The sequence below is a fragment of the Pezoporus flaviventris genome, unplaced genomic scaffold, assembly GCF_033815535.1.
Source record: "Pezoporus flaviventris isolate CSIRO_AGI_PZ_B2104156 unplaced genomic scaffold, CSIRO_AGI_Pfla_v1 ptg000113l, whole genome shotgun sequence".
Classification (NCBI taxonomy): domain Eukaryota; kingdom Metazoa; phylum Chordata; class Aves; order Psittaciformes; family Psittacidae; genus Pezoporus; species Pezoporus flaviventris.
Window position 1 is genome coordinate 2,252,994 of NW_026892661.1, and position 18,479 is coordinate 2,271,472.

Here is an 18,479-nt window from a genome sequence, read left to right on the forward strand (position 1 = left end):
TATGAGTACATAAAAATCAATAAGTTACATACTGCATGAAATAATACATTTATTGACAGGAAGGAACAATGAAAACAATGTAAAGCGTACCTACTAATGTCAAAGCAATAAATGTATAACTGTTGTAGAACATACTTTACAAGCTAGTTCAGCTTTGAGTATATTGAATAAATGATACATACTGATAGCTGAAGATTCCTGTTCTTTTACCTGAATGATTTCCGTGTGACTAAAAGAAATCAATTAATAATTCATTCTTATGTGGTAGTTTTCTACACTTTGAGATATCCTGTAAGCAAATTCATTTCTTCATTAAGAACGCTTATTGATACACTTCTCTATTTGTTCGCCATACTGCTTCATTCTTGGTTCTGTAATTGATGCAGAATTTCAGTTTTCATTGTAAATAAGGAGTCTTTAATTTCAGTGGGTGTTCAATCTGATCCTTAAACCACGTGAATGGAAGCTGAGTAACCTGGAAGGTTGTCATTAATTCTCTTCAAAAGCATAAAAAGTTCTGTAAGCACAGATGTGAGTTAAAATGCAAACATGAAGGAAGAATGAGTGGAGGGGGGGGGCTGTGGAGCAGGAAAAAATCATTAGAGAAGAAAAAGTCTTTGTTTCCAAGTAAAACCTGGGGCAAAAAGTGAAGAAAAATTCACATAATTAAAACACAGAGGCACCTATGGAAGGAGGCGGTTGAATATTCTGTAGTGTTCTGTAATTCATCATGTGAATAAAAATCTAATATTTATTTTATGAAATACTTCAGAAGTTTTTAAGTATCATGTCTCATTCTGACCAGAGAAAATACTAGGGAGGAGAGTGGTATTTAGGTGTTCAGGGCAGAAGAATCATAGGATAAGACCCAAATCCCAGTGGAATTCAGTAAAACACTGTCATTTTTCAGTAAAAGTTAATTTCTGTTGTGCAACATAGCTCGCGGAGCTTAACACTTAAGGATATCCAATAACAGGAAAGTAACCTTTTTTACAAGAAGAAAATGCAAAGGGTTCATTAAAAATATATTCCCCAAACATGCTGAGTACTCAATACTGGATCCTGCCTTGGCTACACATGAAAAATCTCCCATTTACTTCAACAGAAGGTACACATGTGAGCTGATTGCTGGATCAGTGACTTCGTAGGTTATGTAAATGTAGATTGCTCCATATGTAGCAAACAGGAAAGTTTCATAGAAACCAGCTAATTCACAATCAGAAGTTAAAATAAAATGATACTAAGTCTGGGAAGAATTATTTTGACAATTATTGTCTAATTTATAGGAATTCTACTGAATACTTGGCTATCTGGCAGCATGGAATAATTTTAGCTCCTTGTTATCCTTTTAACTTGCAATATTGCTTAGTATAAACAATGGCCTTTAAAACCGTTGTTATATACTTAAATTTTGTACAAGTATATTCGTTGCGTCACCCAGAGTGAAAGGAATGGATTCAAAACACCTTCTGTCCCAGACTTCACCTACAATCCATTATTGGTGGCAAATTCTGATTGCATAAATAAATAGCTCAATTTTTGTTGAGAGAACATGCTCAGTTACATGGTGTGGGTATGTTTTATTTTGATTATTTTTTTTCCCAATAGGATTGCCTGAACGCATAACAACTTCAGCCTTGGCCAAATTGAGCTGGTCTGCAGGAGGTATTAAAGCTAGCCCATCAGATTCTGTGTTCCCGTAGTTCATGTTTAGAATTACATAGTGCCTGTGATTTCCAGCACACCTGAACATTGAATGTGGACTGTAAAGAATAATCTTACACTGGTACTTTTAAGACTAGGATCAATCCATCCAAGTTGATTGTTTTTTTTTGAGCTGGGCACCTGCATTAACAATTTGTTAGAGCTTCAGAATGTAAAACACCTGGAACTCGAACTTCAGAAGAGAAGTGCAAGTGATCAGCTTTGTGAGAAAATTACAACTTATTCATTTACTGGAGCATCTAACACTGAATGCCTAATACTGTTGAAACCTGGCTCGAGGGTTTTCTCCATTTATTGGTTTACTCTTTAATTCTCAGCACTGAAGAGATATATACAACAGTCAATTAAAGCTATAATACATTTGAAGAATTTAGATGTCTGTTCTCTGTCTGTACTTCAGCAACAGTTGGAGCACACGGACCATGAGGTGCAGATAATGAACTTTAGCAGCATTTCCCTGGAAGGCAATAAACCAACAAATATTCAGCTCAATCTATATGCTAAGTGTTTCTTTAATGCCACATATTTATTGCCCTATTTTCCACTTGGTTTTGGATGAGTAAGGAGTTTTGCAAGCAAAAGAGATTCTGACCAGAACGCTGGAGTTAATCTGAAGTGTATTATAAATCACTGGGCATCTTTCCCATCAGTTCCATATGATTGTTATATAGCAATTCAGGGAAGGTGCTGGAGCTAGCTACTGTATTACAGTGGTTGAGTTGCAACGATGCTAGCTAGAGAAATCAATTTCCTACCAAGAAATACCTTTAAGAATGATGTCAGAGGTCCAAAGATGGTATGGAAAAAAGCTCAGAAAAGTTATCTGTTGATGAGGGATCAAGCATTCTTCTTGGAGCATCCAGCAAGCCGTAACTCTATACAGATAAGGAAACCAGAATAGTAAACTTCCAGCATTAACAGTGATGTAGGCTTTGTTTCAAGAACTTGTACTGGTTTTGACATGTGAAGCCTAGATTCTTCCCGTAATCATAAGTAAGACTGGAGAGTATGGCACCTTAACAGTCCAGTCAGAAATGAGCTGGATTGAAATTGCTTGTGCTATGTTTTATGTCCTACAGAGCATAACTGTTAAGAAGGTAAGTTCCTAAATGACTTGAAATGTAGCTTTAAGTTTGTATTGCTAATTGAAGTCTTATTATACTATTGGTGTCTGTATATGTACACTGGTGGGAACCCTTATCTGACAGAATGAAAAAAGACCCTAGAAAAAGTAGAAGGGCTGCAGCTTTTAAGCACTGCATATTTGCTTAATCTTGGGCAAGAATACCAGAATCTATGGCAGATAGTACATTGTTTCTGTAGAGCAGAATTTCACCCTTGAAACCTAGTCCTCTGTTAAGCACTCAGGCTTCTGCTTTTCACTGTTGGTGTTTTGCTTCCTCCACCAAAACTTTAGCAAGAAATGCTGATACTCATAGGATAATCTAGTTAACTTTTGGCCCTGTAATGCAGGTTTGGGGTAGTTTTGGTGTTGAATGTGTGTGCCAAGGGACAGAGAAAATGAGCTCTTTCTCTTTTAAGAAGCCACTGAAGGTAATTGAATATAGTGGCAATACTTGGGCCTGTAGCAGTCCTTTATTAACATGAGAAGAATTTCCCTGGTGTTGCTTCAGAGAGACCTCTATCTGGCTTGGTGTGCTGTAAAATGTTGGAAATGTAGGTATTGTTGCTAGGAGGAGTTTGGACTGGGGACAGGCGTGAACAATATGCTGGCAGCACTTGCATGCAACTAGATTGCTCTAAATAATAGCAAATATAGCAGTCCCTAGAGCTGAGATGGGACTAAGTGTAGTAAGAGCTCATACAGTGCTTTTCCCCAGGAATTCCCAGGGGATTTCCTGCCCTATGCAAGATAAGGCAAAGTTGGAAGCGTCATCTAATGTGTTTATAAGATGGTACAGCTTACATTACTGCTTTAGTTTCTTTGGTACAAATGCTAGAGCTTGTGTAAAAGTAGCTATAGTTACCTTTTGAAGAATGTTCTGCCAGTTAGATTTATGACTCTGAAGCAAACACATAAGTTCTGTATTCTCCTCAATTTTTAAATGGGAAGTGGTAATTTGACATGAATTTAGTACCTGCAAATGACAGCAAAACCCATGATTGCTAAAGGAAAAAGAAAACTTAAGACCACAGCAAGCACCCTGCTGCTGGTCCTCACCTGTAACTCAGGCTTTCCTCCCATTTGTAATAAGCAGTTAATTCCTTCCAGAATTTGATCTTTGCGTAGTCTGATAAACCTTCCCATGTCAGTATTGGTATCAGTCTTTTGAGATTCGGTTACTAAGGCAGTGTGGGCAAGAGCAGCACAGTGCAGTGGTGTTAAACCTGAACAGAGCAGACCACAGAGCAGTCAAAACATCCAGTGCTTGAGCATGTCACCAGAGTAAACTATTCCACACTGGGTTAATCATCAGAGTGCTCTATTCAAACTGATTGACTCTCCTCCTAGACCTTTCAGTTTTAAACATGAAATTGAGCATTCTTTGGCCCAGATAAAATCTGTAGTCTGAGACTTTTGGAGTCTACAGTAATCATCTATGCAGTTAAGCTTTTCCTCTTACCATAATGGTCAGTCAGATTCACTTCAACACACACCCCGTTGTTTTTGCAATTTTTCAAAACCTGAAATGAAGAAGCTTGAGATAAGTGCTCATCTTTGACAATGCCAGAATACTCCCTCCTCCAACTCAATCTTACTTTAACCACAGCAGCCTAAAGCTAATTTTCAGGCACAGAAAGCCCTCGTATATTTTTAAAACAAGAACATTCATTTGTTGTCTTTGCTCTGCCTTTTCACAGTATTTGTACAACATAAATGACCAACTTACCTCTAAAACTCTCAAATATCCATTCTCTGCACACAGATGGAGTGGAGTTTTCCCTAAACTGTCCTGTTCGTTGACATTGGCTCCTAGGGATATCAGGTCACTCACCATCAGATGTTGGTTCTTTTCTGCGGCAAGATGTAATGCAGTCTAAGAAGAGAAGAATGGGAGAAAAATCATTGTTAAAGACAAAAATTTGCAGAGCACTTTCTCCCTGTTCCTATTTTCCTGTCTCTGCAAGTGGATACAGTAGACACACCCTGTCCAAAAGGATGCTTGGTGCTTGACTGGGGTTTGAAAGATGTTTGTATGTGATAGAAAATGCCGCTGTCTTGGCAAGTTAGCATCCTACCCGTTTCTCTGCATCCTTCTCGTTGATCTTATTTAGAGTTGCAAATCTCTGTGCAAGTGCATAAGTCAGAGCTCTTTTACCCTGAGCAACAGCCTTGTGCAGCAGCCTGGAATAGAACAGAGTTTTAAACAAGTAGGAGACAAAGTAGTGGTTAAAATACTTAAAAATAAGAGTGAGAATATATTTTAAGACATGAAATGTTAAGGTTTGCAAATGCCAATATCTTGGGATATTTAAGTGCTTAATTTATTTAGTCTCTATATAAATAACGGAGTTGCTGATTTTTATCTGTCAAGATTTCTTGGTCTTCCTTTCTTACTGTTATGCCATTCCTCTTCTCTCCAACAGCGACTCTATTATTCCTTTCTGCTAACAATCTTCTATTTCCTCCTCCTTTTTTAACGCATCCTTCGGTACAGGGAAAAGAGTATAAGATACTGAAAAATCAAGAGAAGGGAGGAGGGCAGCTCAGTGTCTCTATGTATTCAGACTCCCCGAACTACTCAAAATATTACAAGTGTTTCTCCTGAATTTAATCCTGAAAAAGATGAATTTCCCTCTTTCCTTGTAAATTTGGGCATGTCTTCTTTTCCTCCTGGAAGAAAACATAATGCAGGCATTGATTTTATTTATTTATTTCTCCCTTGTCTTGTAGCATATCCTTGGATAAGTCGGAATAACTCTGATACTTACTGCTGTTTGCTTTTTTTTGGTGGGGAAGGACGAAGGGGATAAAAGAGAGGGGATGCTGACACAGAACTAATACCATTCACCATCCAGTAGAAATTAAATTAGCTTATTTGGTGTGTTGTCCTGCCTTTGTATGTTCTTTTGAGCATGTAATCTGATGTTTAAATATTTCATGAAGATAAGTGGCCTGCTGGAAATTTTATGTGAATATTACATAAACATGGTAGTAGTAACGTCTGAACTTCTTAATTGTGATTAAATTTGTTCATGCGTGAGAATCTTTTTTTCTGTATTGCTTAAAAAGATGCAGGAAAATATGGCAGTGAGTGGCTTATTGTAACTTTATTATAATACTGCTGGAAAGTCAAGTCTCTAATCTTATTATTGGACTGAAATAATTATTCTGAATTAAACGTGGTACTTCATGGAAGAGGACGATGCGGTGTTTAGCTTTCCTAGGCTGGTTGTAAATACATTAAATTGGGAAAACAGGATTGTCTATGGGAACAGGAATTAATCTTTTTCCCACCAAGACTAGGACAGTTTATGTCATGCTTTCTGTCAATCTGATTTGGTACCAGCTTCCCCAAACTATCTGAACTGCATGGAACCTAATAAAAAATTTTAAATGTGTGTGTGTATATATGTATGTATATATATATATAATTTATGGACAGCTATTTTCTCTATTAGCCATCCTAGGGAGAATGGAATCAATAAAACCTTTGGTTTCATTCCATTTCTAGCAAAACAGCCACTCCTAGTTCTTTGGAAGTCTGTGCTCTAGACTACCAGCATATAAATGTTTTTGTGTAATCCTCCCACCCATTTTTATTACCAACTAATAACACAAGTAATTATCCTGAGAGTGTCTGCATCATGGAAAAGATCTCTTTTGCATATCTTTCCTTTTTTTTTTAGTAGCAGTTACTTGTTTTGCTTGATTTTCATTTTCTTGTGACCACCTACATATAGAACTCAGCCTTTAATACTGTTAGCACTTTGAATTTGTCCTGATATCAGCTTTGGTTTGGCAATACTACTGCGAATATGGAATCTTTCTATTTTTACTATCTGCCTACAGCCGAGTGTACTGAGGCAAGTCTGGGCTTCCTATTGAGCAAGGAAGCCTTTGCTACAGGTATGTCCAAAACTAGCAGTTGAAGCCTCGGGACAAGAGGTGCCCCAGGAAATAGGAATCAGTATATTTCAATAGAAAAATTTGAGACCTGTTGCCATTTTCATCAGGGGCAAGCAGTTTGTCTGCTGGGATATTTCTCAGTAAACTTTCTTCCCTGTGTAGCTGGAACTGGAAGAAGGAGATGGCAGAGAGATCCTGCTGTGTGAAAGAAATCGGGGTTGACTTTGAATATCCTTCAGTGTCTGGAGAGCTTGAATGAGCTTCCAGGTGCATCTTTGAACAGCCTCTTGATGGGTTCGAGTGTGGAGATGTGTTCTGTGAAGAATGCCTCAGGAAATCTCTCTGGGTACTTGTGCATGCATCCTGCATCCACCAGTTACTCTCTTTCTCACTTGTCCTTGAGGATAATTCAGGTGAATTGGGCTCTTGCATGTTTTTCAGATCATGGTGAAAAGAATTCTCTACCTCTCCTCTCAATACTGAGTTGAAATCTTTAAAACAGCAGTATGAACGCAACATGGTTAAGCTGTGGCGTCTTTCCTGCAGGCCACCAACTGCCTGTTTGCTTCCTCCAGTTTCCCACCGGGAGGCTTGCAGATCCATGGAGAAGCCCTGCCAAAAGCCATCTGGCACAGAATGCAGAGACTCCTCTTTCAACTGGCTTTTGTTCAAGTCTTCCTGCAGTACCTCCACCAGGATATCGAGGTCCTCTAAGCCTTTTAGCGTTTGCCCAACGTTCTGCTTGCTCTGAAACAGCAACAAAAATGGGGAGGGCAGAAGATAGGGGAGGGAAATCAGACATGAAGTGTCCTGTTCTCACTCAGTGATATAATACAAAATGTGCCTGAGGAGGCTGGCAGCACGGAGTTGAAGGTGTTATGCATACCTGTCTAAGCTGTTTCTCTGTATAAGGGTGAACTCTTCTCTTTTCTGTTGGAAAGAAATGAAGAAATAAGCTATTTTGAGTTGGGGGGGGGGGGTGTGTGTGTGTGGAGGCATGTGCAAAAAATATTAGGATCAGAAATTTTGCCCCAGGTAGAAAATAGATAACACATACATGGTGTTGCACAGCTGGCCTGCTCCTGTAATTTAAGGGGAGCTGGGAACCAGCACGGGTCACTAACCACATAAGAGAAGTGGTCTGGCTCTTCGGGTACCTAACAGTGATGATGCTACTAGAAAAGGAGGTTCTGTTACCAAGAAAGGAGTTTTCTAACCTCTTTTTCCTGAGGATCCTTTGGTTACCATCTTCATTAATGAGGCTTCCTGAGGAGACAAAAACACCCAGCTCAATCTGAGATGCTTGAACGTAAGAGAAGATAAAACAGCGGCAAATGTTGTAGCACAAAGTGAATTCTGTCCTGTGCTATGTACATTGAACGTCAGAGACTGCAGGTGAATAAATTTCCATGAGCGGGTAATTCATGGCAGCCTTATAAAGATCTTTACAACAGACCAGGAATTTGGGAATCAACCGGCTTCTGAGGCTGTTTTTGCAGGTTGTTCAGAAATTGGAGTTGCTACAGCAAAATTGTAATTGTTTCTTAGCAAATCTTTGGCTTGATTGCATAGTTCATAGTATCCAGGGCATGAAGAGGTTCTTGCTGTTACTGTCTTAGAGATGTTCCTAGCACAGGCCTTTGTCATGTTTAAAATTTCATATATTCTCCACCTCTGTTAAAGCCACTGATGTGGTGGATGGAAGAAGCAGAGGCTGCAGACGTAACCTCTCCAGAAAACTGGCAAAGTTGAGTGTGTGATTTGAATGTACCAGGATCCCAGACCTTTGGGAGCAACCTTTCTAAACTCAAGGAGAGTCCTCACCTTGCTGTGAGCTGGGTCCAGGCCTTTGGAAAGACGAATTTTTCTCAGTAATTCCCGTACTGGCATCTTTACTCTCACACCCATGTAGCGCTTCTGAGGGGGATCAGATCTAAGTCCAGAGTCTGGAAAAGTTATAACACAATGCTTAAAGTAACATAAATCTCTGAGCTACTGTAGGATAGTGGGAGGATGATGTCACCCTGAGAGAAGGACTGTGATTCTGATGCTCATCATCAATTGTGGGAAATTTCCACATCGCCTCCCACATTCCTTAGCTCTGGCCTACTTCCTACTCAACAATTACTTTATTTCATTGTGTCCCATGCTACAACAGACTGTGGAACCTCACAAAGGGAATTATTTTCTTAAGAGACAAAACAAACCCCAAAGCTGGCTGTGGGATCATCAATCTGAGGGCATAAGCAGAGAGCTGAGTAAACCTGCAAATTACCACATGAAGACTACTGTCAAACTGTAGTGTGCAGAAACGGCTTCAGTTCTTCAATTTTGAGTGAAAGAAGAGGAGAGACTGTACCCAGTGTAAATGTGGCACTGGAGCTGGAAAGAGGACAATAGGGTAAGAGTAGCAGGCAGAAGGAAATCCAGATGAATGCTTGGGAAGAAGAAGGTAAAGAAGTCAGATGTTTCTGGTTTAAAGCTTTCAGTGGTGCAGAAATAAACATACTATCTTGAGACTTGGCTTAGGGCAGGTTTTTTTAGTGCCCTTCAGCTCAGGGTGTCATAGTGACTTAGAGGCCATGATTACTTTGGGGGACTATGTCAACACTATTTAGATTACTGCCCCTCTTAGTCATGTTCTGATTTTCATCTGTCTTTGCAATTTTCTACTGTCATGTGGTTTGATATATTGACTTCAATGGAACAATAAAGAACAGAGTTGTTTCAGAATTGAGATAGTGATGCTATGTCCAGAGACTTTCTCTAGTGGTTCTTGATGTATTTGGAAGCCAATGTGGTGTGATCCAAAGGGAAGCAATGATTTTCTGCAGTGAAATGAAATAGTTATTTGAGAATATATGCAGTTGTCCAAACAAGCTTGTCTTTGTCAAAACAAGCTACTCTGTAATTGTTTGTGTTAGGTCTTCTTGCATCTTGTACTTGAATCCCTAAACTTGAAAGTCTTGCCCAGATTAGGAGCTTAAATGTGTTGCTTTTGAAATACCTTTTATGTAACTGTGTCCCACCCTCCTCCCCCCTTCGAGAATTACCTTCATCATGTAGAATGCATTCAGTAACAGCTATTGTCACTATAAACTGATATCTTTATTGCATTAGCTTAGGGTCTTCTCAACTAGCTAGCACATAGAATACACCACATAGAAACTCACTGTTCCAGTGAGTCTGAGTGTTGGGAGTTGGAGTGCGGGCTACTGAGGATTAAATAGTATTTACTGAGGATAAATAAGGATTTACCCAGCAGCAATGCTTGCTGGAGCAGAGAGAAGCTTCTCTTCCTACTGCAGCTCATGAGGAATAGAAACATCACTTGTGATTTAAACACTTATGATTAACCCACACGGCAGCCTAAAATGAAAAAGGTGTATGAAGCTTGGGTGAGCAGTCAGCATTAAGTAAAACATGAGGTGCCTGTGCCAATATTCCTGCTTGACCAAAATATGTGTGTGTGTGCTCTGTAGCCAGGCAGACTCCAGCAGCTGCTAAGTCCTGTGGGGAAGAACTGTAGGGGCTGAACAGATGGAAATGGTGCGCTTCCCCAAACTTGGGATGTCTCCGAGTAGGCAATATTGGCATGGAAACCAGTCACACAAGATGCAGTTTCTGGTTGTGTGATACTGTTTCTCTTCCCCACTCCAGGCATGAGAGACTGACACCTTTTCAGAAGGAGGGTGTTGAATCTCACGTAGCAAATAGTGGGTTTTGAGTATATATTTAATTGCCATTTTGTGCTAAGATTTCTGGCATTTCTCAATGTTTAACCTATCACTGAATAATTAAAACTTTGTAACCTCAAAAAACACAGTTTATTTCTCAGACTGCTCTAGAAATGGGAATAATTCCTGTTTTGGACTGGTGTTTTAGTGATGAAACTCTGTGCAGTATTTCAAAGGCCTCTCTGAAAACCTTTATGAAAAAATCCCCAAATACCACTAATGTATTATTATCTTTCAGGCTATTTTACAGTAAAAATACTATTAGATGGGTCAGATTAAATGTCAAATGTAACCTTGAAATTGAAGAATTCAGCAAAGGCAATGATTCACCAAATACACTTTCGTATGACTTTATAATGTTAATAACTAAGAAGGTCATGTCTATTACTTTGCTGTTAGATTCAGAACCAAACTTGTAGTTCAAGGAGCATCCTTTACAAAACAGAGTAATTTCTGACTTCAGCAGCAGACCATAACAAAATAAAACCAAGACATGAGTAGAAGTGTGCTGTGTATCTTTGATATTATTGCCACAGAAGCTTAGTACATGCTACTGTTAGTACAGCTCTCTGCTCCCATAAAAGGAGTTGCAAGTCAGTGTATTTTACCACTTTGCAAAAGCAGCATAATAGTGTTGCATAAAATAGAAAAGGTGAATAAAGATTTGGTCTTACCAGTGGGAGCAGACATCTCTTGAGGTTTACATGAAGGAGGAGGGTAGATCTTGGGACTTGCAACATTAAATTCAGTTAATCCAGAGTCTGGCAATGATGGGCTCTGTTGAAAATAGCTTTTGGGACTGGCTGTTTCTCCAGGCAGTGGAGATCCCTGGCCTGGACTATAGCCAGAGATTTCATTTTCACTGATGTTTTGATTGACCAGTAATTCAGGACTCATGCAGACTGTTTGCAACATCACCACTGTGTGTGTCGAAAATGATGAAAAAGAAGAGGGGAGGAAAAAAGCTTATTCAGTTGTCTAAAAAAAACAAAGCAAAATCAGTCCAGTTTCGCATTGAGAACGTGGTAATTGCATTTAATTCTCCAGTGTAATGAGCAGCTATGAGCTGAGTTCAGCTTCCTTCTCTTTTTAGTAGCAAGTTACAGCAGTTGCAAAAAAGCCAGCCTTGGAATCCCAGCAGTCACTGGAAACAGCTTTTGAGAGTTTCTTGGCTGCGATTCTCACTTGTGCTCTTTATACTCTGCTATGTCTTGAGGGACGTCAGCCTGGAAAGGCCCCACCCTCTTTCCTAACAATTAGCAGCAGCTGATGAAGAAATGACTTTTCCCAAGAAGAGATTGAGTACAAGCTGAAAAGTGGTTTTCCTTAGGTATGAAGCAGAAAAATTGAACTCTGGTTGATTTACTGAAAGTGGCTTTGAGTAGGGAAAAGCAGCTTCTGACTCAGAGTAGTTGACAGGGTTGTGCAAACAAGTAACCCATCCTGAAGTAAATGTTTTGTGAATTCTTTTCTCAGGAAAGAGCCAAGGCTGTGAACAAGGACCTATTGCTCACAGCCTTCATGAAGCAAAAATAAATATGCATCCTTAAACATGAGATTTTAGCTAAAGATGGACAGCCCTTACAATCAGCATAGCTTTGAGTCTGTGAAGAGAGAGAGGAGTGCTATGTGCTCCATTAAGGACAACCTCGTTTGTTTGGGGGTTTGTTTTGTTTTAGCAAGGAAGGGTTCTTGAATACTGTGACAGGTGCAGCTACCAAAACTCCGTAGGATTAAGTAACCCATCTATTTGGATGGATACTCTTCTTACAGGAAGTCTGTTTCCTTGTCACAAGGGGACTTCGGGACCATCGTTCTCATGTCCCTGGGAAATAGATTTCATTGTAGAATCTGACTTGTGGGCTATGGCATTTTGACTCAATCAACAGATACTTCTCTCGAGGACCTAGTCTGGAGAACAATTACAATGCTTATTAAATGCAGCAGCTTCCTTAGCTGTGTCTTGGAAAGCATTCCAGCTTTACTCCCAAGCAGAATCATCTTACTATACCAGTTTGAGCAGAAAGCAGTCAGACTTTCTGGAGCAAAATAAAAGATCAATATTACATGCATGTTTTAGTTTAAACTGGGTAATGACTCCTCCCTACAGACCTGCACAATCCTCCATCTTCTCTGTACTGAGAGTAGTAACTCCAGTCTCAGGGGTGTTGAAAGAATTATTTAGGTATTGATCAAAGCCAGGAGATTTGATGCTTGTAGGTCAAGTGTAGAATCAGGAACCAGTCTACATGCAGTAGCAGTGCAAAGGCTATTACTTGGATCCCTGACCATAGATCTTACTATCTAGTAATGTTACTGTTTGGATCTGAAAAACATGAATGCGCAGGGGAGAGGCAAGGTTAACACATCCACATATGTGCATGGCTGCCTATGATTTCAACTAAAAAGGATGACACAGTTCTCTATTATTGCTGTGAAATACACAGGGCTCTGTAGGTCCTGTTTGTGAACGAAGGACGTGCAGTGAGCCAATATTCCAGTTTCTTCCTTAGCGGATTGTAAGAAGCTCGCTTAAGGGATTTGTTACAGGATATTTCAGAAGTTACAAGGTTATTTACCTTTCTGACATTGAGACAGCCGCAAGGAATGTCTATTTTTAACTAAGGACACATTCTGCTCTGGTAAATGTTTTCCTTTTGTTTCACCCACTTGGCCTTTTACATTGTATGAGTCTAGGACAATCTGGAGGTAGGATCTAGTTCCTTAGTGACATGAAACACTATTATTCTGTAAATGGTATTGCTCAAATCAGTAGCCTCAATTAAGGAACTACTCAACACTTGTATAGGTGGGAGAATTTGGCCTACTGCAAACAGGAAATTACTGTGGTGAATCATTGTATATATTGGGCAGTAAATCACACAGGAGATTTATCATCTTTCTATTCTTTTTCATACTCCAACCCATATGCTGAATAGTTCTTACTGATTGTTTACAGTATGCTATTACATTCACAGTGAAAGCAGGAATTAGCTTGGTTTTATGGTACAGAAAGGACCAAAATACATCCCTGTAGCTATGAGAAGAGAAGCAGGTTTCTAAAACTAGCAGAAAAAGCCTTGGAAAGTGACCACTACAAGAAACAGTCTCCAAGGTTTTGTATTTGTGTAACTGGGAATCTTGTGGTTCTCCTGCTTCCAACTTCAATAGGTACCCAACATTTTAAATGAATACTCTGTTACTCTAATTTCAATTAATGAGTTCTTATCAGCCTTATTTTATATATACCTATATGCTTACAAATATTACTGGAGATGGATAAAGGTCTTCAGTGACAGTCTTCTGGGGAAAGGGATGAAGTCAAAACAGAGGCTTGGTCATAAACAGAGCTGCCTGAGCATTTAGAAGAGACTGGTTTGTACTTCCCATCTTCTGTTCATGCTTCCCTGTAGGGAAAAATTGCATGCCAGACCTTTGGATTTGTTTTCTTTTTCTCTTTTAATTTATTTCCTTTTTAGGTATACTGGTTATTTACTGGTATACTGTGTTAGGTATTCTGATTACTGATGTAACATTTACAGCAAAAATGGCTACTGCCATCTGGAAGTTCCTAGTGGATAATTGTTACTAGAGCAATTCCTTTCTGACTGCTTAGTGATGGGCAGCTCTGCGAATCTCTCCATGTAAACTTTCAGGTTATGCTGCCAGCGGGTAGAACTCCTTTTATATCTTTGAATGTAGGATGAACGCTCTCTAGCTTCCTTCATCCCTTGTTGCTACATGTTTCTTTAGTGCACACACCCACTTTAACGGCATTTGTTGGGTTAGGTGTTTGTCTGTCTTTCCTTTTAGATGCTGCTGGTTTGCCAACTGTTAACTCACCTAACTATGAAACCCTTTGTGGCAAAGGTTTCCTTTGTTAACATTTTATTTCACATATGTAGGGATCAGGAGACAGTGGGATTAATATGTACTATCATACAAGCCAAACAAGGCTTTCTCCAGCACAAGCTTTCAGTGTCTGATTAGAATACAAATAAAATATCAACCATATGCATGTAGTTCTTTTAAAAGGTGACCATTGCACTGTGTAAAAAGGTCTTGAACCAAATGGATGACTAGTAATTTAGAAGGCACTTACTGAATAATGAAGCTGCATAAGATACAGTACTAGTGCAGAATATGAATGGATTTTCCCTTCTTCTGAGCATCTCTCCTGGCAAGCAGTGCTCTGTTGCAGAGGTTCCATTTGCATGCCCTCAGTGGAAAGCTTAAATTATGCTGTGCTCTAGATGTGCATACTTCTAACTGCTGGCATCCGTGCTGCTGGTGAAATGGGGTTGTGACATTACATTTGAGTTTGTGACACACTGAGTTTGTCTCACATTTTCATAGCGGACAGGAATATCTAATTAGCTCTGCTGAGACAGGGCATTGGGTAACTGCACCTGGGATGTCTGCTGACAGTGGTGTGTATATGCTGCTTCAGAAAGAAACAAACTGTGACAGATGTCTGTGCTGAGCAAGTGAACCTGAGCAGCTCTTAGCCATTTCGATGACTCTGAAGTATGAGCTCTACTTACCTCTTGTTGCAGTAGCCGTGGAGCAAGACAGACTTAATTCTTCTTTCCCACTGCAGTCACTCAGATCTCCTTATTGTGTCTGGTAATGATGTCTTGTTTTCTTTTGGCTTTGAAATCTCTAGATTTATTAGCTGAAAGATGGTGTATAATCACTTAGTGGTGATTATTTTCTTTCAGTAGCCTTTCATGCTCAGCTTTACCTTTAGATGACAGAAATTAGAACATAGGATGTGGACAAGGTCAGTTGTCATATGTTATGCCTTCAGAATGCATTCCACCTTTCCTTAGGGATGCTATATGATGCCATCTTGTGTACGTTTTCCCTCGCAATGATCATCTTTCCTGAGAAGGCAGGGTATCAAAAAGATTCTTGTTTATTTGCTCTGTTCTGACAGTGCTTTGTACAGACAGCTGGGTTCCTCCACTGACTTCACACAGTATTCGAGCTCTGAAGGCATCAGAGCTTGTGAAATAATCTGAAGTCTGCAGAACGGTCCTCACTGTAGAAAATGAAGCTATGTAGTGAAGGCAGAAGAGGAAGAGTGGGTTGCAGCTGTAATGAGGTGCAATTGACAATATCATTGTCACTTTTTGCGTGATTTCTATTGTAAATTTCCAAGAATTACCTGCCACTGACTCATCTTTAATGATGCCCCATGGCTACTTCTAAAAGTTTTCCTTGGATTCAGAGCTCCCTGGCGATGACAGAGACGGCGTGCTCAGACTGCTTTTACCTACCTGCAATACTTTTTATTCCACCGTGATGAAACTTCTCCTGTGTCAGACTGACGGTTTTACTCAGTCCCCCACAGATAGCAACTAAGAAATTCTCCAGACTGTCTGCACCTCTTCAGATGGTGACAAGTAAAGGCGGTCCTCCTTGTGACATTCATTCCTAATGCTGTTGTATGTAGTAATCAGAGTCCATTAACTGTCAATGGCATTCAGTTATCGTCTAAATTGTCTGGTCAGGTTTTGAGGAATTATAGGTTATCAAGGGGGAAGAGGCTGTTTTGATCTGCCCATTTTCAATGCTTTAGGGCATCTGCAGGTGTGATTTAGTTTCTTCTCAGTACAGCTCTGAGAAATATCAGTCTTAAACATATGTAATAGTATGCTTGGATTTTGGTGTATTTTTGGAAAACATAGTTAAGGAGATGAACTAATTCTGAGCTACCATGAAGCGGTTTGCTGGTGTTCCTAATCTTATCTGTGCTATTAACCTGAAACTGACACATCTGGTCCATTCTGTGAAGCAACAGTGACCTCCCATGGGCACAGATGAGCTGTCAGTGCTGTGTGTTTCTGTTTCATTGACTTGACAAATCCATTATGGAATTGATCATCTAATCCCAAATAATAAGCTAAATTTGTCAGCTTTCCAAATAACTACTCAGGTATTAACCTTGTTTAATTTGGCATAGATTTTCACCTATACCTGTCACAAATACTAAACGAGGTTGAAGGCAGAAGTTTACATTTAGGGGCCTAACCTGCATACAAAGACAAAAGGAGAAAAAATCCTGTTATTGGGAGAATTGTGGTGGGTTATTCTTTGAGTGCTTCTCACTTTGTTTTTTCAGAAAGAAAGGTTTTTGTTCAGACAGACCTTGGAAAGATGTTGCAAGAAGAAATTTCCTGATGTTTCCTCTGTAGTAACAGAGTACCAGTGTTAAGTGATTTCTAAGTATGGCTCAGCACTTTGTTGTCAAATGCTGAAAATCTATGGTATTTAATTTTTCATCATCCTTTTAATTTGCGACAATTCAAAACCAAAACCGAGCCAAGAAAAATCGAGAGAGCAACAGAAAATGTTGTTCCTGGTATCCCAAGTTCTGTCGCTGGATGGTGCTGTGAATCAGATCGCGGGAAGCCCTCTCTAGCAAACAAATCACATCAGCTGCAAAAAGACAGCAGCGTGAAGGGGAATATATAGAGAAATCTCGTGTTGAGATGAATCCGATTTACCGGTACTTCCCTGTGCTCCCCAATGTTGGTTTAAAATGTCCATCAGTGAGGAATGTGGCAGAAATGCCATTATTATTACTTTTCTCTCCCTGCAAAATTGGTGACTTAAACTATGTCAGAACAGCCCACGTGGAAGCTCAGGTGAAATTAATTTCAAAGGACTCAGAGAAGGTAGCGTTTAAATGTGGGTATTGTAGAACTCCAGACACTGCATGGCACAGGTTGTGTTATGTGACCTATGGCTTGATTCATGTGCTTAGATATCTTGTCATTTTATATGAGTTGCATGTCCCACAGCCCCTTGAAGAGTGCACTTCTTCTGTGAGTACGGGGTCACACCTGCCAGCTCCCCACAGATGTCTTGGGTACCCCAAAGCATTTCAGCAAGCAGAAGATGCACATAAGGCAGTTGACTCTCCCTCTGAATGTCTTTATAATGCCTTGCTATAAATGTCATAGCTACTCCTCCTTTCTTCTACTATCTGTATGTTTCTGAATCTCAAGATTGAGCTGTTCTGCTGCCTGCTATTCGTGTCTTTGAAAATGTCTCTTTTTGTCTCTCTGAATCTTATTGGAATTTTAAGAGAGCTGTGAATTTAATTTAGACATCTGTCCTAGAACAAAGCTCTGGTAAAAGAGAGGTCTTTTACTGGCTCTGCAGAGAATCGAGTCAATGTAAGGATGCAAAGTCAGGGTTAATATTTTGTGTCCATGAGCTAGAGCCACAAACACATATTCTTTTTCAGACTGGGCACTTGAGCAGTCTTCTCTATTTACAGTCTTTTCTTTCTTCTTTTTTTTTTTTTTAAGGATCATTTATCTGCTTAGTTACTGAAATACAATGGCATGGCTGGCAGCCAGTCAAAATACCTCATTTCTCCAACTCTTTCACAATATTGTCTCATTCCTGCCCCTGACAGACACAAGTGCATGGGATCTGCTGGTCTTCTGTTGGGAGACTGTTGCTATCAAAGAGTTTTGCTTGCTTGCATTGAGAAGTGAGTTATTCCATATGAACAAAGGTGGGGAAGTTGAGGCTCAAACCCTTACATTTTCAGATTACTTTCCTACAGGTCCTTTGTCTGCAAATCCTTTCTCTTCATCCTTGTCCTATCTTGACTGAGATGGCTATAACATGCTTAATAATCAGGTTTCTTTTTCTGCTTTATCTCAGACTTGATGGTGATCTAGTAGAGAATGTCATGTAAGAATACAAGATTGCTTTCTGCCATGTTTTATCTTATAGTTGTCTTAGGTCTGCCTTTTCTGGCATGGACTCAGTAAAGCACTTAAGTCAGGAAGTTAAGTGCTAGCTTGACATTGACCATAAACATGTGCTCCTTGAATTGGGGCCCTTGCACTTTGTGGTAGTTATATATTCCATGAAGTTCCTTGGTGTACCAGTTTTGTCATCAAGCTAGGCATGTATACAAGGTATTGAATTTGCACTTTAAAGACATGTGATGATGCCTG

The 18,479-nt window shown here is 39.7% G+C and overlaps 2 protein-coding genes across 2 annotated transcripts in view; one reads left to right on the top strand and one right to left on the bottom strand.

The window, feature by feature from the left end:
* Positions 1-1,165: 1,165 nt before the first annotated feature.
* LOC133282101 (NF-kappa-B inhibitor zeta-like) lies at positions 1,166-11,184 on the bottom strand. The gene is made up of 8 exons (XM_061478153.1): positions 11,169-11,184; positions 4,927-5,032; positions 4,578-4,724; positions 4,311-4,371; positions 3,908-4,074; positions 3,714-3,824; positions 2,491-2,600; positions 1,166-2,182 (listed from the first exon to the last, which is right to left on the bottom strand). Exons 3-7 carry the CDS (start codon positions 4,683-4,685, stop codon positions 2,505-2,507), a joined length of 543 nt encoding a protein of 180 aa, XP_061334137.1. The 5' UTR covers positions 4,686-4,724; positions 4,927-5,032; positions 11,169-11,184; the 3' UTR covers positions 1,166-2,182; positions 2,491-2,504.
* The window catches only part of POU2AF1 (POU class 2 homeobox associating factor 1), a 43,433-nt gene continuing 32,079 nt past the window's right edge, over positions 7,126-18,479 (top strand). The window contains exon 1 of the mRNA XM_061478151.1: positions 7,126-7,462. Coding sequence (XP_061334135.1) covers positions 7,264-7,462 — 199 coding nt within the window. The 5' untranslated portion in view covers positions 7,126-7,263. The remainder of the gene's footprint in view (positions 7,463-18,479) is intronic.

Bases quoted from the DNA above. Each gene is read 5' to 3' on its own strand.
- LOC133282101 (XM_061478153.1), bottom strand. From the start codon at position 4,685: ATGGTGAGTGACCTGATATCCCTAGGAGCCAATGTCAACGAACAGGAC. The intron at 4,075-4,310 runs GTAAGAGGAAAA...TGCTCTGTTCAG, and splicing joins GAATCTGACTGACCATTATG to GTTTAACACCACTGCACTGT. The intron at 3,825-3,907 runs GTGAGGACCAGC...TGTCATTTGCAG, and splicing joins GAGGAAAGCCTGAGTTACAG to GTACTAAATTCATGTCAAAT.